Source organism: Tetrao urogallus (assembly GCF_951394365.1).
Source record: "Tetrao urogallus genome assembly, chromosome: 25".
NCBI classification, from domain to species: Eukaryota; Metazoa; Chordata; class Aves; order Galliformes; family Phasianidae; genus Tetrao; species Tetrao urogallus.
Window position 1 is genome coordinate 1,564,914 of NC_136838.1, and position 21,658 is coordinate 1,586,571.

Sequence of the window (21,658 nt, forward strand, 5' to 3'; positions counted from 1 at the left end):
TAACACCGTGTTTTCCAGACGTGCACTACCGTAGCTACCTATCCATGTGTAATACTGTGAACCTTTTTAATTTTTTAATCATATATTTATTTCTTTTATCTTTGCACACAGACAGCACAAATGTGCTTTTTTAAACATTTAGTTTACTGCACTTTTTTTTTTTCTTTTTTTTTTTCTTTTTTTTTTTTGGTCGGTTGGGCTCTGTTTGTTGGTTTGGTTGGTTTGGGTTCTTTTTTTTTTTTTTTTTGGTTGTCTTCTATCTGTGCATCAGAAAGGAGCGTGAGACCTCACTGGAGGATTGGTAGGAGCACAGTGCCGGGGAGGGCAGGGAGCGGAGTGGCTTCGCTGGAGGAAGCAGCAGCGTGGCCTGGCCTGCTGATGGGGTCAGGAGGTTTAAGGCCAGGCAGACTGCTGCAGTTTTGCTGAGCGACCGAAGGCGAGTCACCCAACCACTCTGTGCCTCGGTTCCCCCGTGCTGTGGGTGTGCAGTTCCCGCTTCGTTCGAGCACTTACACCCTGGGATGAAAGGTGCTATGTACATGCGACGTATTAAAGGCCGCTGAGTAGAATTGCTCCTATGTTACAGTAGTAGCCATGCCAATTCACTTGGATCCAAACATTGCTAGTGACTCCTCTTGATCCCTAACACCGAGTGGGGGAAGCAAGCGATTCCTGGCAATGCCGACGCGCTCACCTCGGCTCTCCGGACGTCACAGTGGCTTCTGCCTTCACCTGTTGCTGTCACCTGCTGCTGTCACCTGCTGCTGTCACCATTTCTCCGTGCTCAGAGCCCACATCTTGTCGTAGTGGCCGCTGGCAGACATGGACAGATGAGGACTGGGCTCCTCCAGGGGCTGCTTCATGGAGGGACATTCCCCGCTCTGCCCAGACCCCGCATCCCACTGGAGCTGCTTGGGACCTCACGGGTGTATCTGACTGAAGTTCCATATCTGGCTGAGTTTTGGGGGTTACCAAACGTTGGGTTCACGCACCTCCTCCGTACCTCAGGGCAGCTGGGGAGGTGCGCACGTGGATGGGTGCTGGAGGCAGGAATGTGGGTAGCACTGTGTGCACAGACTGTGGGACAAGAGGCTGGGTGACTCGGCTGCTGTTGGGAATGGCTGCTTGGGGTGTCTGAGACACGGACAGTTTGCTCTTCGTGGGCTGCAGGCTTTGGCCAAGAGTTGGTGTCACTTGGCAGCGCTCGGGTTGGGCTCGTCCTTCTGCCGGCTGAGCACCTCGTGAACTCCAGCAATTTCATCCTCCTCTCAGAGAAGTGAAACCCTTTAGCCAAGAGGGAGCCAAGTCTTGTGTGCTTTGCAAGTTTCCCTTGAGAGAGGGTCAAAATCTCTTTGTTCTCATTACAACCTTCAGCTGTCCGTAGGATTTGTCATTCAGGAGAACGGGGGGGAGCCCCTCCTCCTGGGGCTCGGTCCCCTTCCATCTGTCCCCACAGCAGCACTCAGGACTGGTTCACTGAGCTCCCAGAAGGTAAGGGGCTGGTGGGAAACTGCGAATCGATGACCTGGGAAGGGATCTGTGTGAATTATGGCCCCCCCCCAAGTGTGGGACCCAAACTTCCACCCTGGGGATGCTGAATGCTGTGCGGCGTGCTGCTCTCCGAGTGCAGGCTGGGGGTCCTGCAGGCTGCTGCCCTTAGGTGTATCCACGTAGTTACCAAGTAATCCGTCAGAAGTCCTTTCAAGGCTCTCCCCTTTCCATCGCTATGTGGCATCCTTCCGTGACAGGCTGGGGAACAAACAGCTCCTGAGCCCCCCCTCTCCTTGTGCCAGCCCCGGGGGCTCAGGGGCAGAGGGCAGCAGTGCAATATCCACAGACTGACGTGCCTCTGAGCTGAGAGCGGGAGGCTTCAGAACGCCCCAAACGCAGCTTGGCCAAGCCCTCCCTGCCCTGGCATCTTGGGGTGGGCCGGGCAGGGCTTTCCAAGCTGCCGCTTACAGGTGCTGTGAGCATCGCCGTGCTGAGGTGGAGGCTCTGCTCCTTCCCTGAGCAGCCCGCTGAGCGGGCCTTGCGGGCTGGAGTCAGCGTGAGCCCGGATGTGGGGAAGCCCAGAGGATCTCGGCACGTTCGTTCCAAGCGCTGTCCTCCGTCAGGGGCTCTGTGGGACAATCCTGGTGCGCGAAACCCTCGGGCTGGGGGTGAGCTGTGCCAACATGGGGGGCAGGAGGAGCCTTCCTGGGGGATCTGCCCATCGCTCACAGCCCCGGCAGTGCTGGGGGGCGGCGTGTGACCACGGGATGCAGCCGGGGCTGTTCTCACAGCTCTTTTTTGGGGGGTGAAGACCTCATGGGGGGTTTTGTTTTGTTTTGTTTTCATTTCCTCCTTTGTTGTTTGGGTTTTTTTGTTGTTGTTCCCCCGTGGGGGGGAAGCCGTTTGGGTTCTTTTTGTTTTGTTTTGTTCTGTTTTCCGGAGAACTGTGCGTCGGTGCGATGTGTCCTCGGCTCTGTGATAAAGCATTCTCTATGTGCTGTACACACCGCGAGCTGTCCGAGCCTTCCTGCCCGGCCCGCGCCGCAACTGGGGCGAGGAAAAAAGAAAAAGGAAAAAGAAAGAAAAAAAGAAAAAGGGGGGGGGGGGGGGGGGGGAAGAAAAAAGAAAGAAAAAAAAAAGGGGGGGGAAGAGAGAAAGAAAAAAAGGGGGGAGGGAAAAAACCGAAAGCAACCGGCCGTCTTTGGCCCGCCCCCGGCCCCGCCTCCACCCGCACCCACCGGGCACCGCGCGGCCCGAGAGCCCCGGCTGGCCGCGGAATGGGGTCGGGATCGCGGAGCCGCGACCGGAGGGACCGAGAGAGGAACCGGGAGCGGTCCGACAGTGAAGGAAAGCGGAGCCGGAGCAGGGGAAGGCGGAGGGAAGGGAGCTCAGGGTGAGCGGGGCGGGCGTTGGGGGGAGCGGGCCTGGAGGTGGGAACCGGGCACGGCTGGGCCTGGGCCTGGAGGGAGGCCGGGGCCGGGGCCCGGGGTGGGAAACGGGGCCCGGGGTGAACGGAGCCCGTGCGGCCTTGCGAGGATCCGGGCTCCGTGCGGCCTTGTGTGGGACCAGGCCCAGGGGAGGAGCGGAACTCGGCCTGTCAGAACCGGGCCCGGTGCGCTGGGGAAGCTGGGCCTTGCGTTTGTGCCGGGCTGCGGCTGCCGGGCCTCGGGCAGGCGGGGAGCCGGGCCCCGTGCTCGGGACCGGGCCTACAGAGTCTGGGGGGGAAGTTGGGCCTCGGTGCGGCCTGGCCTCGTCCCGGGGATCGGGCCTGGGCGGGGGTGGGACGCTGTGGGAGGGAATAGGCCGCAGCCGGGCAGAGCCAGGCCCGGCGTGTTGGGCGCTGTGGGGGAAACTGGGCTTTAAGTTGGGAACGGGGGCGATGCGGCGCGGCTGCGCTGGGGGGAGTTGGGCCTCGTTCTGGGGCAGGCGGGGAGCTGCGCCCTGTGCTTGGGAACTTGTGCAGCTTCGGTCAGGAGCTGGAGCCACTGCATCTGAGCCTCGTGTCAGCTGGAACTGGGCCCCAAGCTGGGCTCAGCCCCACCGGTCGGCACCATGCAGTGCTGAGGGGCTGAGCTGGATTGTACAGGATGAAGGGACACGGGGAGACCCAGCAGCTCTGGGTGGCTGGGATGCTGTCACACCGCTGTCACAGCCATCACAGAGCTCCTCAGGAGGGCTCAGCTCTGTTGTGCGCACAGTAACGCGGCAGCTTGGAGCAGTGCTGTGTGTGCCACTAACGCAGCTCGTGGGAATGGGGTGTGTTGCAGGCAGCGGGTGCTGAGCTGAATGCTCTGCTGTTGGTTCTTGCTGCGGCTCAGAACAGGTCGTGCCATTCTGTGCCTGGGGAAGCACTTCTCTCCTAAAGCGCTTCTTCGATGCAGAGCCCAAAACCAGCAACAAAAATGAGAATTTCCCCCCCTAGTTCTGATTCCGACGATGAAAGACAGAAACGGAAGAAGAAGAACAAAAGCAGAGAGCAGCACCATAAAAGCCAAAGGAAGCACCGCTCGCGGTCCCGGGGTCGTTCCTCTGACTCGAGTGCAGAGCGAGACAGGAGGCGAGCGCGGAGCAGGGACAGGCGGAGGAGGAGGGCCGGCTCCAAGTCCTCCGTGTCCTCGGTCAGCTCGCCCTCCCCGCCGCGCTCCCGGGGCCAGGAGGAGTCGGGGCAGCAGCCGAGCCTTCAGGAGCGCTTGAGGATGAAGGAGGAGAAGAAGAAACAAGCTGCGCTCATGAAGGCACTGGAGACACCTGAGGAGAAACGAGCCCGCCGGCTGGCCAAGAAGGAGGCCAAGGAGAGGAAGAAGCGGGAGAAGATGGGGTGGGGAGAGGAGTACATGGGTTACACCAACACGGACAATCCCTTTGGGGACAACAACCTGCTGGGCACGTTCATCTGGAGCAAGGTGAGCGCTCCAAGGTCTGCTTGTCCTAAGAGGCAGCTCTGCGTGTCAGCTCAGAGGGCACCTGGGGCTGCTGCGGGATGGGAGCACAGAGTGGGGCGTTAGGAGGGCCCTTTTCTTCAGGTGGGAAAACTGAAGGGAGCCACGTGAAAGCAGAGCTCTTGAAGGACATCAGCCGGGTGTTCCTGTAAAGCTCTGCGGGGTTTTTCCTCTGTTCTCTTAAAGACAAACATCCACCGTTGGATTCAGGGTGGGGAGTCAGGTCTCGGTGCAGGAGGGGTTCCCAGGTGGTGCTCAGTGCTCACGTTGCCGCTTGCCTGGTGGGGTGGGCTCACGGCCTGAGCTCAGGTGTTCCTGGGAGGCTGCAGGAGGAGCGTTTGAGGGAGCTGGGGATCTCAGGCAGGCCGAGAGCTTGCTGGAGCAGCAGAAGCGGGTGGATGCAATGTTTGCTGCCCCTTGAGAGGCTGAAGGAGGTGGCTTGGTTTCATGGCTTGTCTTGGCTGCTCTGCTTCAGGCACTGGAAAAGAAGGGGATCAGCCACCTGGATGAGAAGGACCTGAAGGAGAGGAACAAGCGAATCCAGGAGGACAATCGCCTGGAGCTGCAGAAGGTGGGATCAGCGTCCCTCTGTCCCTCCTACAATCTGACACGGACAGCCCAACTCTCCCAGCTGCTCCCAGCCCAAGCTGAAAGTTCCCTTGTTCTTTCTGTAACATGTGAGTGCTTCACTGTGCTCACTTCTGTTCTGGGCTGAGACTTTCTCCTTGGGGCTGAATCCAGCTTTAGGATGTGCTGACAAGGACAAAGTTACCAAAGCACTCAGTTGTACCCTGTGTCCCCTGTCCTCCAAAGGGCTGGCAGGCTCTCTGGGGAGCCTTGGGCTGATCTCAGGGGCTGAGGGGGGTCATGGAGTGTGGTGACAGCGGTGTCCTCAGGTGGGAACCCTGCAGGAGGCCCAGCAGCCTCACTTCTCTCTCTGCCCCTGAGCAGGTGAAGCAGCTGCGCCTGGAGAGAGAGCGGGAGAAGGCGATGCGTGAGCAGGAGCTGGAGATGCTGCAGAGGGAGAAAGAGGCAGAGCACTTCAAAACCTGGGAGGAGCAGGAGGACAACTTCCACCTGCAGCAGGCCAAGCTGCGGTGGGTGAGCGGTTCTGTGGGGACAGGCTGTGGGGAGCAGGGGTGGCAGGTGCTGCTCACAGCCTCTCTGCTCTCACCCAGGTCGAAGATCCGGATTCGGGATGGGAGGGCAAAACCCATTGACCTGCTGGCTAAATACATCAGCGCGGAGGATGACGACCTGGCTGTGGAGATGCACGAGCCCTACACCTTCCTGAACGGCCTGACTGTGTCCGACATGGAGGATCTGGTGGAGGACATCCAGGTACCAGGGCTGTCTGTAGGGTGGTGACTCAGGGCTTCCCTCCTTGAGCTTTAAGCATCAGCGAGCGGCTGAAGTCCTGGCTGTCCTCTGCCTGCAGGTTTACATGGAGCTGGAGCAGGGCAAGAACGTGGATTTCTGGAGGGACATGACCATCATCACGGAGGATGAGATAGCAAAGCTCCGCAAACTGGAGGCCTCTGGGAAAGGAGGACCAGGTAAGCACGAGTGGGCTTGAAGAGAGTGCGTACAACAGGCAGAGCACGGCGCAGGCCCCGTTTGCAGGGGTTTGCACTTTGCTTCTAGGATGGACTGTGAATGTGGTGGCTGTTTGGGGCAGCTGGGTGCAGGAGCGCTCGCAGGCTGGCAGCCCTTTCCCTTTCCCTCCTGTTCAGGGGAGCGGCGGGACGGCGTCAACGCCTCTGTCAGCTCGGACGTGCAGTCTGTGTTTAAGGGGAAGACCTACAACCAGCTGCAGGTGCTGTACCAGGGCATCGAGAGCAAGATCCGGGCGGGGGGGCCCAACCTCGACATCGGGTACTGGGAGAGCCTGCTGCAGCAGCTGAAGGCCTACATGGCTCGGGCCAGGTGAGAGCGGGGGGCTGCGGAAGGGGCCGGCTGTGGCGTCCCGGCCATGGCCGTGCTGGCTGTGACCTGGCTGCTCTCCCCTCGCAGGCTGCGGGAGCGGCACCAGGACGTGCTGCGCCAGAAGCTGTACAAGTTGAAGCAGGAGCAGGGCGTGGAGAGCGAACCGCTCTTCCCCATCATCAAGAGGGAGCCGGTGTCCCCCAGCGACAGGTGGGGAGCAGGACTGTGCAGGCGTCCCCTGTGGGCACGCTCCCGTCTGTCCCCAGGCAGACGTCAGGAAGCGCAGCTGCCACCACCATCCCGGTTCTTTTCTCTCTTCCCTGCAGGCTGGATGCGGAAGAGAACATCGTGGTGCAGCCGGGGCCGTCCTTAGAGCCAGAGGCTGAGCAGGACGTGGAGGTCAAAGAAGAAGCAGAGGGGGAAGCCGTGCTGATGGAGGAGGACCTGATCCAGCAGAGCCTGGACGACTACGACGCAGGGAAGTACAGCCCCCGGCTGCTGGGCACCAACGAGCTGCCCTTCGATGCCCACGTGCTGGAGGCGGAGGAGGACACGCATCGGCTGCTGCTGCTGCGCCAGCAGCTCCAGGTCACAGGTAGGAGAACCCGGCCGGGCTCGGGGGGGGCAGACGAGCCCTGGGATGCTGGGCTGCAGGGAGCGCCGCCCTCTGGGTGAGCAGGAGGCAGGGCTGGAGCTCGCGGCGGTGGCCGAGAGCCGGGCGGTGAGCGGGACGCAGCTCAGGGTGCTGCCGTGCCCTGCACAGCTGGGGCAGCTCCTTCCCAATCCCAGCTGTCATCGCACCGCTCGAGCCACAAACGAGTGGCAGGATATTTTGGATGCATTTCCCAACCCGGCACCCAGCGCTCACAGCTCGCAGTCCGGCTCTGCTCCCCTTCCCTCCGCATCCCCCGGCACCGGGCTGACGGCGCAGGGCCGCCCCTCACCTCTCCTCCTTGCAGGCAACGCCACCGAGAGCGCCGACGACATTTTCTTCCGCAAGGCCAAGGAGGGCATGGGAGCAGACGAGGCTCAGTTCAGCGTGGAGATGCCGCTGACAGGCAAGGCTTACCTGTGGGCAGACAAATACCGGCCCCGCAAACCGCGCTTCTTCAACCGCGTGCACACGGGCTTCGAGTGGAACAAATACAACCAAACGCACTACGACTTCGACAACCCCCCGCCCAAAATCGTGCAGGGCTACAAATTCAACATCTTCTACCCCGACCTCATCGACAAACGCTCGACGCCGGAGTATTTCCTGGAGGCCTGTCAGGACAACAAGGACTTTGCCATCCTGCGCTTCCACGCCGGGCCTCCCTACGAGGACATCGCCTTCAAGATCGTCAACAGGGAGTGGGAATATTCCCACCGCCACGGCTTCCGCTGCCAGTTTGCCAACGGCATCTTCCAGCTGTGGTTCCACTTCAAGCGCTATCGCTACCGCAGGTGAGGGGGGCTCCTCATCCCCCTGCAGCCTCGTGTTGACTGTTTTCCTTTCCTCCTTCGCGTTTTATCCCGAGGGCCTCTGAGACTTTGGCACAAATAAATAGGGGCTGTTTTACGGTGCGGTGTCCTGCGTGTCCCCCCCCCGGCTGGTGTTGTGCTGAGCAGCACTGGGGGCAGCACCATCCCACCCCTCCGTGCTGACGGCCCTCCTGCGGGCGCCCATCGCCTCCTCCCGGGGCAGATCTCCATCTCCATCCACGCCGTTCCCAGCGCTGCTGCACCCTTTGCTCCGCGGTCGCAGCCCTCGCTCTGCTGGGGCGTCAGCCTCGGAGGGGGGGGGGAGAAGGAGAGGGGTGTGAGATGTGACCGCGACATCTCCTTACAGGGGAAAATCCGCTTTCTGTGGCCCTCGGTCCCTCCCCCCGGCACTGGGCTGCCCGGCTCCGGGCTGGCCGCGCTCCTCGGCGCCCGCCAGATGCTGGTACGGGGGGAGGGCTGCACGGAGCGGGGGGGCACGGCCTGGCCTTGCACCGTCCTGTGCCGAAGGATGGGGGAGGAGATGCCGGCCGAACGAGCGGCCTCCAGGAAACCTCGGCCGTGAACTGCTGCTCCGGGACGCTGCTTCAGCTTCCTCCCCCCGGAGCTCTCGGCATCCTGTCTCCCCGCTGCCCCCACACCGCTCTCCCCCCTCCGGAGCTTCTCAGCCGTGGGGCCGCCCTGCGGCTCAGCCCCTCCTGCTGCTCGGGGCTCCGCTGGCAGCGTCCGGCCCAGGGGGAAGCGGAGCTCAGGAGCCTCGCACGGCCAGGTGCCCGCGTCTGCCCCACGGATGGGGGCACCGGGGTGGGGGCGGGGGCGCGGCCGCCCCGCCCGCCCCGCCCGCCCCACACATTTCCCATCCCTCCGGACATCTCCAGCCGCGTCCCCCCGGCCGCTCCTTCCTGCGCGCTATTTAAAGCCGTGGAGCAGCTGCCGCCGGGATGGGGGGGGAGATCCTGAGGCCGGCGCAGGAAGCGCGTGGAGGCCGCGGCGGAGACGAGATGGGAGAAAAAGGGGAAAAAGAAAAAAAAAAAAGAGAAAAAAAGAAAAAACCGAGAAAACACCACAACCGTCCGTGCTTCACAGCGCACGGAGCCCCCTGCGCTCAGCCCGTGCGGGGCCGATGCTGCCCGCCGTCCCATTCCGCGTCCCCGCGGTGCCACGCGTCCCTGCGGGGCGGCGTTGGAGCATCGCTCTGCAGCCCCACCTCGGCCCCCCCCCACCCGCATCCTCTGCACCTGGGGGCCGCGGGGTCGCGCTTCGGTTCCATCCATGTGCCGCCGCCCCGAAGCGTGAGATCGGGGTGGTGGCACCGCGGTGGGCGTAAAGGACTCCTCGTGTCCTCCAGGGAGGGGGTCCAGCGCTGGCAGCGGGCGCCCGACGGGGGCACGGAGGGGTGGTCGTGGGGGCGGTCGCGTCCCCGTGTGCCGCACGGCAGCGGCTTCGGAGAGGCGCGGTGACCCCGCGTGCCGCGCCCGGCTCCGCTGCCGCGCCCCGATGCGGAGCCCCGCGGTGCCCACGGAGGGGTGCGGGGCCGAGGGGGGCCCTCGGGGTGGTGCAGCCGAGGGGTGAGGGCCAACCCCCCTCCAGACGCAGGAATCCGGCTCGGGTAAACAAGTGAGTAACCCGGATAAGAGCGGCCCCGCTAAATATAGCCGGGTACGGCGGGCACCGCGCGCCCCGTCGCCGCCCCGCTGCGCGGCTGGAGCGGGCGCAGGTGAGCCGCGTCCACGCGAGTCCCGCCCCACGCGTGTCTCCGTGCCACCCGTGGCAGCGCAGCCCCGAGCGCAGCGCTCTGCCCCAGCCCGGAGCGGGGCGGCGGGGCGGCGGGGTGCGCGGGGGGCTCCGAGCGGGGCGGGGAAAGGGGTCGGGACGGCTGGGGGGGAAGTTGGGGCCGCTCCCAGCCCGGCCCTTCCCCGGCGCCTCCCGCGGGGCAGCGCTGCGCCGATCCGCGCCGAGCGGAGCTCCGCTCTCAGCCGGACCCCCCCGCACCGCGACGGCCGAGAGGTACGGCGGGGGGACGGGGGGAGCGGCTGGGGGTCCGGAGGGGTTCGGGGGGGGGGGGGCACGGAGAGGATGGGACGGACAGAGAATCCACGGGGGTGGGACGGACGGGTGGAGGGATCGGGATGGGGGGAGGGGGGATGGACGCACCGCGGCGCTGGGAACGACGGAGAGATGGATGGAGCGTCCGCGACGGGCAGAGGGGCTGTGTGGGGCGGGGCGGGTGGGATGGGGGTGGGGGTGGGAACGGAGATGGGATGGGATGGAGATGGGAACGGGAGTGGGAATGGGAAAGGGATGGGCTGAGATGGGACTGAAATGGAGATGGGGATGGGGACGAGTTTGAGATGGGATGGGGTGGGGATGGGGCCTCGTGCCGTGGGTCACAATAGGGACAGGTGCTTTGTGTCACCGCCGGCGGCGCCCCGCACCACGGGTGTCTCCTGCCCCGATGTCCCCTGGAAGTCCCCTCTCTGGGCTCCGTGGTTTTGATGGCTGTGGGTCTGGGGAGGGATGCTGGAGCTCTGCCAGCTCTGCGTGACGTGGTCGGTGCATTTCCCGTCCCGGCCGACGGCCTTGAGCAGATCTGCACCGAGGGCCGCGGGCACGGAGCGCCCATCTGTGCCTGTTGGGTCATCGGGTGGGGGACACCACAGGGTGCATCTCAAAGCCAAGAGGAGAGCTGGGACACGAGGGACCCAAAGCGGGGACCCGCAGCTCTGCGCCCTGTGCAGCGCATCCCCAGAAAAACACCACCCCGATGCCAAAAACCCCATTAATGCCCGTTCCAGCCCACACCGGAGCTGCCAATGCATTTCAGGGCTGCAACTGAGGAGCAGAATCTGCCCACCGGCCCCTGTGCCCCCCAGTGGGGCTGAGGCACAACCTCAGGGTCTGTTCCCCACAGGAGCTGCCCCCATGCCGTAGATTGAGGACCCTCTGCCCCCACTCATCAATTCCTGCCTGCAAGCATCTCCGTGCTGCTCCGACAGCTCTCTCTGTCTCAGTTACAGCCCTGCCGGTGCTAATTGAGCTCTCGTTAATATTTTATGCCCTCTAAGTGCAGCCCTGACAGCTCGTGGGGCTGTCCATCCCCATGTCCCCTCAGTGCCCCAGGAGTGCAGGGCTGTCCCTGGCTGCGGGATGAGGTGTGGGGAATTGGGTGACCAGCAGTCCCACATGGGGAGTGGGCCCTTCTTATGGGGCCCATGGGTGCCCTATGGGGCCGCTCAGCTGCCGGGGGATCCCATGGCTGAGGGTCCCCTGGGACGCAGCGTGGCATGGGGACACAGCTCCATCCAGACAGCGACGGGACCCCACAGCCATAGGGCAGCACAGGAGTTTGGGGACGTTTGCAGTGATGGCCGCTGTGGGTCCTCCTTAATGTTGTGGTCCTGAGAGGTGGTGGGGCAGGGGAAGTGGCATCCAGCAGCTCAGGGACAGGGGGAGCGGGTGGCACTCATCCCTGCCCTGGAGAAATGGGGGAGGCATCTGCTGCTTGGGTGCCCACTCCTGGGGGTGTCCATTCTTTGGGGTGCACAGGGCCCCCGGGATGGGGTTGGGAGCAGCTCCGTTCCATCCCAGGCCGCCCCATCTGCAATGATTAGCAATGACAAACTGCTCAAGACAAAACCAGCTGTCCTTACGCTTCGCAGCCCAGTGACAAAGCCTCAGCTCCAGCCAAGGATGGGAAACGCGAGAGCCGGCCCCACATCCCCATGGCTGTGGGGCTGGAATTGCTGGGCTGGGGGGCACACAGTGATGCCGTGGGTGCCGCGTGCGCCGCGCAGCTCCGGGCGCGAACGTCCGCCTGCGGTCATCGCCACGTGGGCGCCGGCCACAGCCACAGGGATGGGGGGAGATGCTTTTAAGCTAATCCTGCCCCTGTGTGTGGGATCCGGCCGCGTCCCTCCTCCCAGTTTGGCACACGGAGCCGGGGCTGCATCCTCACTGCGCGCAGGGATGGGGGTTTGGATGCGCCCCCCCCCCCCCGGCACGGGATGGAGCCCAGCTGGCAGCACGCGCTGCTCCAAACGATGAACACGTGGGGGTTGGTGGCTGCTGCCCCGGTGGCTCTCGGCCCGGTGACGCAGAGGGGACGGTTAATCCCGGCCAGCTGGAGGGCTGGGGCCTCAGCACCCCATGGGACACCCCACATCTGTGGCCTCTGGGTGGGGGACCTGCGTTAGGGTCAGGATCGGCGTTAGGGTTACGGCCAGGGTTGGCGTTGGGGTTAGAATCGCCGTTAGGATCAGAGTGAGAGTCCTGGTCCCTAACGCTCCCCTGATCCCCACAGAGCCCAGTGGGGGCAGCACCAAGAACACGCCATGGAGCCCAGTTTGGAGGGCGCCTGAGGCCACCAGGATGGGGGGGGGGGACACGGAACCCCCCAATATGAGCCTGGCCAGCCAACCCCACACCTGCTTCGGGGTGGTGAACCTCAGCCTCAGCCTCAATGTGACGCAGCCCAAAGCCATCGCCTCGCCGTGGTTCTCCACCGCCTTCGGCCTCATCGGGCTCTGCTCCAACCTCTTTGCTCTCTATGTGCTGCTCAGCTCCTCCCGTCAGCTCAGCAGCCGCTCGCGCTCCTCCTTCCTCGTCTTCCTCTGCGGCTTGGTGGTGACAGACTTCATGGGGCTGCTGGTGACCGCCGCCGTCATCATCCCGTACCACTTCACCAAGTTCAACTGGACCCAGGTGGACCCCGGCTGCCACCTCTGCAACTTCCTCGGCTTCTCCATGGTGTTCTTCGGGCAGTGCCCGCTGCTCCTGGGTGCCACCATGGCCGGCGAGAGGTTCGTGGGCATCAACCGGCCCTTCTCACGCTCCACCTCCGTCTCCAAGCGCCGCGCATGGGCCATCGTGGCCACGGTGTGGGGCTTCTCCTGCGCCCTGGGGCTGCTGCCGGTGCTGGGCTTGGGGCGGTACACGCTGCAGTACCCCGGCTCCTGGTGCTTCCTCACCCTCCTGCCCGACGCGGGCAACGTCGTCTTCTGCCTTCTCTTCGCCCTGCTGGGCGTCTGCTCCGTGCTGCTCTCCTTCATCTTCAACACGGTCAGTGTGGTCACCTTGTGCCGCGTTTACCACGACCGCGAGTCGGTGCAGCGGCGGCGTGACAGCGAAGTGGAGATGATGGTGCAGCTGGTGGGCATCATGGTCATCGCCACCATCTGCTGGATGCCGCTGCTGGTGAGGCCTGGGGCTTGGGGTGTCCCTGCTGGTAGGGCGCCATGGTTCCTGGTGTCCTCTCCACGTCCCTCCTGGTGCCCCGGTGTCAATCCTGGGGGGTTCTTGGGTGTCCCTCATGGTGGGGCTTTGATGTCTTTTGTGCCCCTCTTGGTGGGGTCCCGTGGTTCTGGTGTCCTCCCCACGTCCCTCCTGGTGGATCCCTGGGTGTCCCTCATACCCCTCCTGGTGGGGTCCCGTGTTCTTGATGTCCTCCCTGTGTTCCCACTGGTGCCCCAGTATCCTTCCTGGTGGGTCCCTGGTTGTCCTTCCTGGTCCCTGGGTGTCCCTCTTGGTGGGGCACTGCTTGTCCCTCTTGCCCCTCCTGGTAGGGTCCTGTGGCCGTGGTGTCCTCCCCATGTCCCTCCTGGTGCCCATGACCCTTCTTGTCCCTCTTCTTGGGTGCCCCTCCTGATGGGTCTCCAGATGTTCCTTGTCTTGGTCTCGGTGTCCCCCCATGGTGATGGCACAGGTCTTGGTGTGTCCTCCTGTCCCTTTGGGTGAGGTCCTTGTTCTCGGTGTCCCCAGATGTCCCTCATGGTCTTGGTGCGTCTTCCTGTGCCCCCCTTGTCCCTCCTGGGGTGCCCCCCCAGTGCCTCTCGAGGTGAAGCCCCAAGTTCCAATGCTCCCCACTGTCCCTTATGGAGATGTGCTGGATCCTGGTGTCCCTGTGGCTGAGACTCCCAGCCCAGATGTGCCTCCACTTTCCCCCCCTCAATCCTTTGGGGCTCCCCCAAACTCGGCAGCCCCAAAAAGTGACCCCCCTCCCTTCTCCCTCCAGATCTTCATCATCCAGACCTCCCTCCAGCAGCTACGGACGGGTGACCCCCTCCACGTGCTGCCGGGACAGACGCAGCAGCTGCTGCTCATCTACATCCGTATGGTCACCTGGAATCAGATCCTGGACCCCTGGGTGTACATCCTGTTCCGCCGCGCGGTGCTGCAGCGCCTGCACCCGGGGCTGCGCACGCGGCCCTCCCTGCTCTCCCTTTACCCCGTCCTCAACCCCTCCCTGCGCCGCAAACTCACCCAGGAGGGGCGGCTGCAGTAGTGGGGACCCCCTCCTCTCCCCCCTCCCCTCCTCTATTGATTATGGAGGTTTTGTTCTGTTTTGGTTTTATTATTATTATTATTGTTGTTATTTTTCACCTTGCAGCTGCAGGAGCTGAGCGCAGTGGGAGGGACGGGGTACCCGGCGGGGCAGGCATGGAGGCGTCCCCTCCTCCCCTCTCCCCATCCTGCTCTGTGAGCTCCTAATAAAGCACAGCTTGTGCAGCACTGCGCGCCCCATGGGATGTGGGGACACACAGCGGCCCCACGCCTCCAGTCTGTGTGCGCAAAGGGCGGCAGGTGGGACCTCAGGCAGCCACCCCCAGGTGGGAAACACGGAGGGAGGGGGACCTGGCCGCCCCCCAGCTACTCCTGCCCACCCCGGGGGCTGCAGACGGCCGCCCACACCTCAGCCACGAACTCCTGGGGGAAGGCAAACTCTCCCAGCACTGAGTCGACGGCGCAGGCGAGCGCGGCGGCAGAGGGGCTGCATTTGGCCATCTCCACCATGGTCGCAGCTGCAGGATGAGCGGGGTCAGGGGGGAGGTGGGTGTAGGGTTGGGGGGGAGGGGGAGCAGCACCCACCCAGCTCGCAGTCGCGGATGCCCATGTAGCTCTCCAGCAGGTCGTCCACGCGGCGCGCGGCCTCTTCCTCCACGGCGCTGGGCTGTGGGGGGGGATGGGATGCTGAGCACGGGGTCACCCCGTGAGGCACGTCCCCCCCAGACTGGTGCGGGGGGTTCAGGGGGTGCCTTACCCCCTCCTGCAGCGTGGCTGGGCCCTGGGCACGCAGTCGCAGTGTCTCCTTCCCGCTGGACACTCGGCCTTCAGGTGGGCACTTGCTGCTGCTCCGCGTCCTCTGCCCGATCATGTCTGAGCCCCACAGGGGGGTGGGAGGGGGCCCAGGGTTGGGTGTCCAAGAAGAAAGGGCAACAGGGATGGAGGATGACCAAGGGTGTCCAAAAATGATGAATGACCATCCAATGATGGACATCCGAGGGTGACCAAAAACAACGCGGTGATGGGCAGCCAAGGTTGACCAAGAATGGGTGCGGGTGGACACCCAAGGGTGACCCACGGTGAATAACATGGACACCCAAGGGTGACCCATGGTGAATAACATGGGCATCCAAGGGTGACCCATGGCAAACAATGATGGATCCAAAGACGATCCATGATGGATAACGATGGACACCCAAGGATGAGGATGGACATCCAACAGTGGACATCCAGGGATAAGCCAGAATATCCAACTATAGATGTCCAAGGATGACCAAGAATGGACAAAGTTGGAGACCTAAGGATGACCAAGAACAGCCAAGGATGGAAGTCCAAGGCTCTCCCGAATGCTATGGGGCAGCACAAGGAAGGCACCGTGGGGGAAGGATGGGATGCATGTGTGCTTGTGGCTGCCCCAGGGTGGCCAACTAAGGGTGGCTGCAGAGGCAGCTCGGGCTGTGCAGGCACACGTGGGGCTGTCCCCCCCCACCCTGATGGGGGTCTCAAAGCAGAGCAGCCCCCACCCCACTCACCGAAAGCCTTTTTGGGCTGCACCAGGCGCAGGGTGAAGGGCTGAGCGCGGGGCAGCTCGCGCAGCATGCGGGCCACCTCGTAGTGCCGGCAGCCCACGATGGTGTGGTCGTTGATGGCCTCGATGCTGTCGCCCACGCACACCGCCTGGATGCGGTTGATGATGCTCCCCTCCTTGATTCGCTGGCGGAGGGGGGCACACGGTGACACCCCACCCCTCCACGCAGCGATTTCCTTTTCGGATTTAGGCAGGGAGACCCCAAAACGCCCCGTACAGGGAGTCACCCCCAGGTCAGGGCAGACCCCCCCCTCAGCCCCACACATGTTCACCTTGATGAAGGCGTAGCCAGCGCCGTTGTCGGTGATGGTGAGCCCCAGCGCGTCCTCGGTCTTGGTCACCTCCACCTCCTTCGTTTCACCACGGACGTGGGCAAAGATGAAATCCTCCAGCCCGATCTGCCCCCCCAGCAGCTTCTGCATGTCCACCTTGTGCGTGTTGAGCGTGCAAAAGAGGATCTGCCCCCCAACGCCCCGTCACCGCCGCTGGGGACGACCCCGGGATCGGCGTCAGCCCCGGCCCCCGACCCCTCACCTCGGTGGGGGAGATGCCGAACACCTCGGCGATCTTCCCGTAGAGCTCCTTGACGTTGGTGAAGCCCTCGATGCGCCCCGTGGGGCTGCCGTGGGCCAGCTGGGTGCGGAACACCAGGCGAGGGCGGGCGCGGGGCGGCCGTGGGGCCGAGGTGCCCTCGGCGGGGGGCGGCTCGGGGACCCCCGGCTCCTGCCCCACGCCGTTCTCCATGGGGCGTTCCTCCTGGGCCTGCCTGCCGCGCCTGCCCGCCCGCCGCATCGCGCCGCTGCTGCTGAATTATGGATGGGCAGCCCGTAAGGCGATCCCGGGGGCTGGGAACCCGATCCGATACGCGGGGCCGTCCCGGAGATCGGGTGAGCGGTGCCACGGAGAGCCGCGGCCGCGTCCTGGATGTGGGGATGGGGTGGGAACGAGGAGCTCGGGGCCGCCGCGCTCAAAGCCATGGGGCAGCAGAGGGCGCTGAGCCGAAGGCGTGAGGATAAAGGAGCGGGGACAGCAGGACCAAGGGTGAGAGGACGGCGAGATGAAGGACGGGGCTGGGAAACGAGGACAAAGGGCACCCAGAGCTGCTCTGGAGCCCAGCCGGAGCACGAAGGCACAAACTCCAAAACGTTTTGGTTTTTTTTCTCCCAAATTTATTCACTCCCGTCTCCATCCCAAGCCAAGCAGCCACGAGATGGGAACCAGGAGATTCTCTACAGAAAGAGCACCGACCTTGCAGGCGAGAGAAAAGGGTCAGAGCCCCGCCTGGGTTAAACCCAGGGAAGGAGCCACGTAGTGCTAGTAAGAAAATAAGACACTCTCTAATTACACGATCTGAGATTAGTGACAGGCAGCACCAGGGCTGGCACGGCGGGGGGAGAACGCGGCCGCCGTCACGGTGGTCCCACGAGGCCAGGGAGGAAGGGCTCAAGGCCCACAACCCCCCCGCATGAAGGGGAAGGAGCTGCCCCCACTGGTCCCATAGCACAGAGAAGAAGAGGGCAGGCAGGGAGCACAGAGCTGAAGGCACCCACAGGCAGCAGCGAGGGGAAGGGGGAAGATTAAATAAAGCAGCCACAGCCTGGAGACACCCTGGGTGAGGCTGCTGTGCTGCTCACAGGAGGGCGGGGGGATGCTCGTGTGTTGGTCCCCAGAAGCTCGAGGTCCTCAGGTGTCACCACTGCAGGGCTGGGGCCACCCCGGGGTGCAGGGGATGCGGCCAGACCCCCAGCAGGGACTGTCCCTTGCAGGAGCTCCAAGGGACAGCGCTGCGGTCCAGCCGGCCCCGAGCTCTGCAGGGACTGGTCCTCATTCACAAATGTTCACTGCAGAGAGAGGAATGCAACGCCAAGCCACAGGAGTTCCGTCCTCCTGTCCCACAGCAACACGGGGACACCCCAACCCCCCCTGCAACCACGCCAGGACACAGGGGCCCACCTGGCTATGCGGGACAGGATCTCCTTGATGCGGACCACCAGCTTCTCGTGCTGCAGCGGGTTGCTCTCGATGGCGCTGTGCAGCTTGGCCATGTAGAAATCCAGGGTGCTCAGCGTTGGGGTTTCCCCAGTGCCTGTGGGGCAGCAGCTCAGTAAGTCCCCATCCATACCGGGGTGAGACCACAACCGTGGAGTCCCACCTCGTGCAGTAGCAGAGCAGGCAGCGAGGCAGACCCAGGGACAAAGGTTTGGGTAACAGCTCCCCTGCAGAGCTGTGCATCCAGAGACAAGCTCCCAGCCCATCCTCGCCCACTGCAGGGAAGCCATCCCACCCCAGAGTGCTCCAGGGTCCTCCTCCCACCAGATGGGCACCCATCTCTGCCCCACTGATGTCCTCTTATGGTCCCTACTGGCACCGATGCCGCCCCACACTCACCAGGGATGGGGAGGGAGGCAAAGCTGGTGGTGAGCGCCTGCCGTACCGACTGCAGCTGCTGCTGCAGGGCCAGCGTCTGCCTCTCCTCCTGCGCCAGCTCCTGCTCCAGCTTCTCCTTGGCACAGTTCATGCTCTCTGTGTGCTTCTGCAGGATGGCGTTCTGCTCCTCAAACTCCGTGTTCATCTTCCGCAGGCGCCGCAGCTCGGCCTCCCGGGCTGCAGGGACAAAGCAGGATCAGAGGGGCTCAGCGATCCCCACCCCAAACTCAGCCCCTTCCCCAGCCCCACACCTTTGTTTTGGTCCAAGAACTCCTCTGTGAAGATGGGAACGTCAAAGGTGGAGAAGGCATCGCTGCACTCACCAGCCTGGGGGGCAGCAGGGCACGGGTCAGACAGCAGGACCCCGTGCCCCATCCCCGCCCTCACCCCGAGCACAAGGAGGAGGCAGGCAAGGGATGGCTGTGTGCCACCTCCTGCGGCTTCAGGCTCTGTTTCAGTGGGAATTGGAGTCCTGAAGCCCAGCCTGGGACTCCCTCAGCCCCTCCTCACCCATCCCACAGGCCAAACCCAGCAGCACCACAGGCCTCAGCTTCCCCACGCGGCCTGCAGCGCCTTACCTTCTGTGGGTGCCCGTTCAGCAGGGTGTTTGCTGCCGCAGAGCTGGCGTCCTCTGGTGAGGAAGGAAGCAGGTTACCCCCAGGAGACCCCCAGGACTCCCCCAGCAGCACCGGGCTGCATCCCAAGGAAGAGGCACCAACGCTGCACACCTTTTTTGATCTTCTTCTCCTGGATTTTCTCCGTGCACATCTTGTAGGCTTCCGACTGCTGGTATTCCCGCAGCTCCTTCATGTACTGCTGCTTCTCCCGCTCTGCTTCGTCCAGGTAGCGCTACGGACACAGCAGCGCTCAGCCTGGCTCAGCCCAGCCCAGCAGCAGCTCCCCAGGGTGATGCCGTCCCACCCCTCGAGGCCCAGCAAACATTTTGGTGCCCAGACCCTGCGTACCCAAAGACCTCAGCTTCCAAACACACCGAGACGTGCGGCACAGCCATTGCCAGCAGAGGGATGAAGCTCCAGAAGGAGCTGGAAGGTGCAGGGACCAGGGACGCGCCGCCCCAGCCCAGAGAACTCCTGGTACCTGCTTCTCTGAGAGCTGCAGCTTGCTCCACTCAGCCCCCAGCATCTTGGTGATCTCTGGGAAGGGCAGGTCGGGGTGCTGCGTGCGGATCTGCTCGCGCCGCTCGTTCAGGAATCTCACATAGCCTGTCACCGGGGCCTTGGGGCCGTTGGGAAGGATCTTCTTCCTCTTCTTGCCCTTAGGCCAACCCCTCTTCTTCACTGGCTGGTGCCACAAGGATGTAAAAGGACAATAAAATGGCAAGTGGGTGCTGATGGGAGCGCAGGTGGTTGTGCTCCGAGCTGCAGTTCTGGCCGTGGGTTTGCCCAACCCTGCAGCACAGCCCAGCCTGGCAGAGCAGAGGGACAGCCCCAGCTCCGGGTTGGAGGTTCATGCAGGAAGGGATCTCAGAGGCTGCCGCTCACCTCCTCCTCGCCGTGCGGCTTCTCGCCGCTGGCACGAGCCACCTCTCCCTTCTCCTGTTTGATGGCCACCAGGAAGTTGCCATGCTGAGCCTTGCCTGTTGCGTGCCTGCAGACAGACAGCGGCCATCAGGAAGGGCTGCGGGACCGCCGCAACATGTCCAGCATCAGCCAAGATGCCCAAAGCCCAGCTCCGCCTCCGTCGCCACGCGATCCAGCAGCCCACAGGCCTGTGCTGAGCAGCTCTGCCCACATCACAGCGTCTCCCCCAGCTCCTTCCTATGGCACCGCTGTCCCTTTGATCCCACAGCAAAATGGGACACATTGCCCAGACACAGCGACCGCAGGCTGCCTGCATCCCACAGTTACACAGCAACCACAGCACAGCTGGAAGGGAGGGAGCCGTGAAGGGCAACAGCTTTCCGTGCAAACATCATTGATTTTCACTTTCATCAGAGTCACAAGATAGATGAGATGGCACAGGGTCAGCACAAACCCCGCGAGGGAGAGGAAACCTGGATGCACGTTAAAAGCTGGATGGATCCGGGCTGGCCCCGTGGGTCGCAGCACTCATCAGTCACACCACGCACTTGGTGTGAATCCAGCTCTGCACAGAGCCCCCAAACTATCAGGCGATCCTACACAAGGTACAATTAACCACTGCTTTGGTGGGGCCCTTCCTGCTTGGCGCTGGGCTGACTGCAGCCACCAAAGCTTATGGGGCAGCGCATGAACGTCGTTTCCTGGGAAATCTGCTCCTGGGTCTCTGGGAGGCCTCAGCTCTTCGTTATCAGCCCTAACGAACCTACAGTTACACCATGGAATGTGCTGAGAGCTGCCAGGCTCAGCCTCCCCCACATTCCTGTCGTGCCGGAGGACGCTTTGGAAAGTCACTGCGTTCCAGGCAGGGTCCCGCTCATACCTCAGCCCCCTGGGCACTGCACCCAGCACAGCTCAGATGCCCTCGGGGCAGGTGACAGACAGAGCGTGGTGCTGGGCACCCAAAATGAACGGGGAGCCCACTGATCCGAACCCCACCAGCCGTGTTCTTTTATACCAGGCCCTATGGGGAGCCCCGAGGCCGGCAGCAGGGCTCAGCGGGGGCACTTACAGCATCACTGCAGGCTGCTGCTTCGCGCTGTGGGCCATGGGCTGCCAGGGTCACTCGGAGTCAGACCCTGAGAGATGAACCCGCAGACATCATTTGGGGTCCCTGGAGGCCGCTGAAGCCACAGCCCCCACTGAAGCCCCCACTTCCCTGGGCCAAGCAACCCCCAAATCCCTGCAGCCATCGCTCCCCAACCTCCACAACCCAAGGCCTCCCAGGGCACCCATTCACCCCCAGCAGTTCATCCCCAGCAGTTCCCACCACGGACCCCCATCCACTCCCAGAAATCCCCCCCTCGGGACACCCACCCACTTCCATCAGCCTCCCCTCAGGGCCTCCATTCACACCCATTAGTTCCCCCCTCACCAGAGGCCTCATTCACCTCCATGAGCCTCCCCACAGGGCCCCCATTTGGCCCCAGCGGTCCCCCCCCAGGGCCGCCACTCGCTGCCATTGGTTCCCCCACCCCCCCAGGATCGTCATTCACTCCCATCAGTTTCCCCACAGGGCCCCCATTGACCCCCATCGCTCCCCTTTAGGAACCGTTTATCCCCCCAAGATCCCCTCCCCGGAACCCCCAGCTCCCCCCGCTGCTCGCAGCCCCCCGAGCCCCTCCTCTGAGCCCCCCCAGTCCCCAACACTCCCAGCTCTCCCCCGGCCCCCACACAAGGCCCCCTCCGCCCCCCCAGCCCCGGCCCCCCGCTCCCATATCGGGGTCCCCCTCCGCCACCTCCCAGGCACCTCCAGACCCCCTCGGCCGCCCTTCCTCACCCGGCCCCGCCCCTCTATTATTATGCAAATAAGGATCCCGCTTCGGCTCTCCCGATTGGTTTCTGCGCCCGGTCGTGGAGCGCACGATTGGCTGCAGCTGTATGACGTCAACAGGAAGCGGCAGTGAGTGGGCGTGGCGAGGAGGAAG

At 63.6% G+C, this 21,658-nt stretch overlaps 4 protein-coding genes across 4 annotated transcripts; 2 read left to right on the forward strand and 2 right to left on the reverse strand.

Annotated features, from left to right (window-relative positions):
* Nucleotides 1-2,768: 2,768 nt before the first annotated feature.
* Nucleotides 2,769-7,874, forward strand: CACTIN (cactin, spliceosome C complex subunit; the record flags this gene model as incomplete). The annotated part of the gene is made up of 10 exons (XM_079546617.1): nt 2,769-2,884; nt 3,914-4,394; nt 4,906-5,001; nt 5,382-5,527; nt 5,609-5,771; nt 5,869-5,986; nt 6,164-6,356; nt 6,444-6,566; nt 6,683-6,951; nt 7,316-7,874. The coding sequence occupies 10 exons, from the start codon at nt 2,769-2,771 to the stop codon at nt 7,804-7,806; spliced, it is 2,196 nt and encodes a 731-aa protein (XP_079402743.1). The 3' UTR covers nt 7,807-7,874.
* A 4,332-nt stretch (nt 7,875-12,206) lies between these two features.
* TBXA2R (thromboxane A2 receptor) lies at nt 12,207-14,118 on the forward strand (the record flags this gene model as incomplete). Its single annotated transcript, XM_079546830.1, has 2 exons — nt 12,207-13,031; nt 13,849-14,118. 2 exons carry the CDS (start codon nt 12,207-12,209, stop codon nt 14,116-14,118), a joined length of 1,095 nt encoding a protein of 364 aa, XP_079402956.1.
* Nucleotides 14,119-14,483: 365 nt separating this feature from the next.
* On the reverse strand, nt 14,484-16,497 carry GIPC3 (GIPC PDZ domain containing family member 3; the record flags this gene model as incomplete). Its single annotated transcript, XM_079546677.1, has 6 exons — nt 14,484-14,635; nt 14,703-14,784; nt 14,875-14,990; nt 15,650-15,830; nt 15,978-16,163; nt 16,240-16,497. The coding sequence occupies 6 exons, from the start codon at nt 16,495-16,497 to the stop codon at nt 14,484-14,486; spliced, it is 975 nt and encodes a 324-aa protein (XP_079402803.1).
* Nucleotides 16,498-16,672: 175 nt separating this feature from the next.
* HMG20B (high mobility group 20B) lies at nt 16,673-20,780 on the reverse strand (the record flags this gene model as incomplete). The annotated part of the gene is made up of 9 exons (XM_079546733.1): nt 16,673-16,775; nt 17,659-17,791; nt 18,094-18,309; nt 18,384-18,459; nt 18,711-18,763; nt 18,861-18,981; nt 19,231-19,434; nt 19,635-19,740; nt 20,743-20,780. The coding sequence occupies 9 exons, from the start codon at nt 20,778-20,780 to the stop codon at nt 16,673-16,675; spliced, it is 1,050 nt and encodes a 349-aa protein (XP_079402859.1).
* Nucleotides 20,781-21,658: the final 878 nt, after the last annotated feature.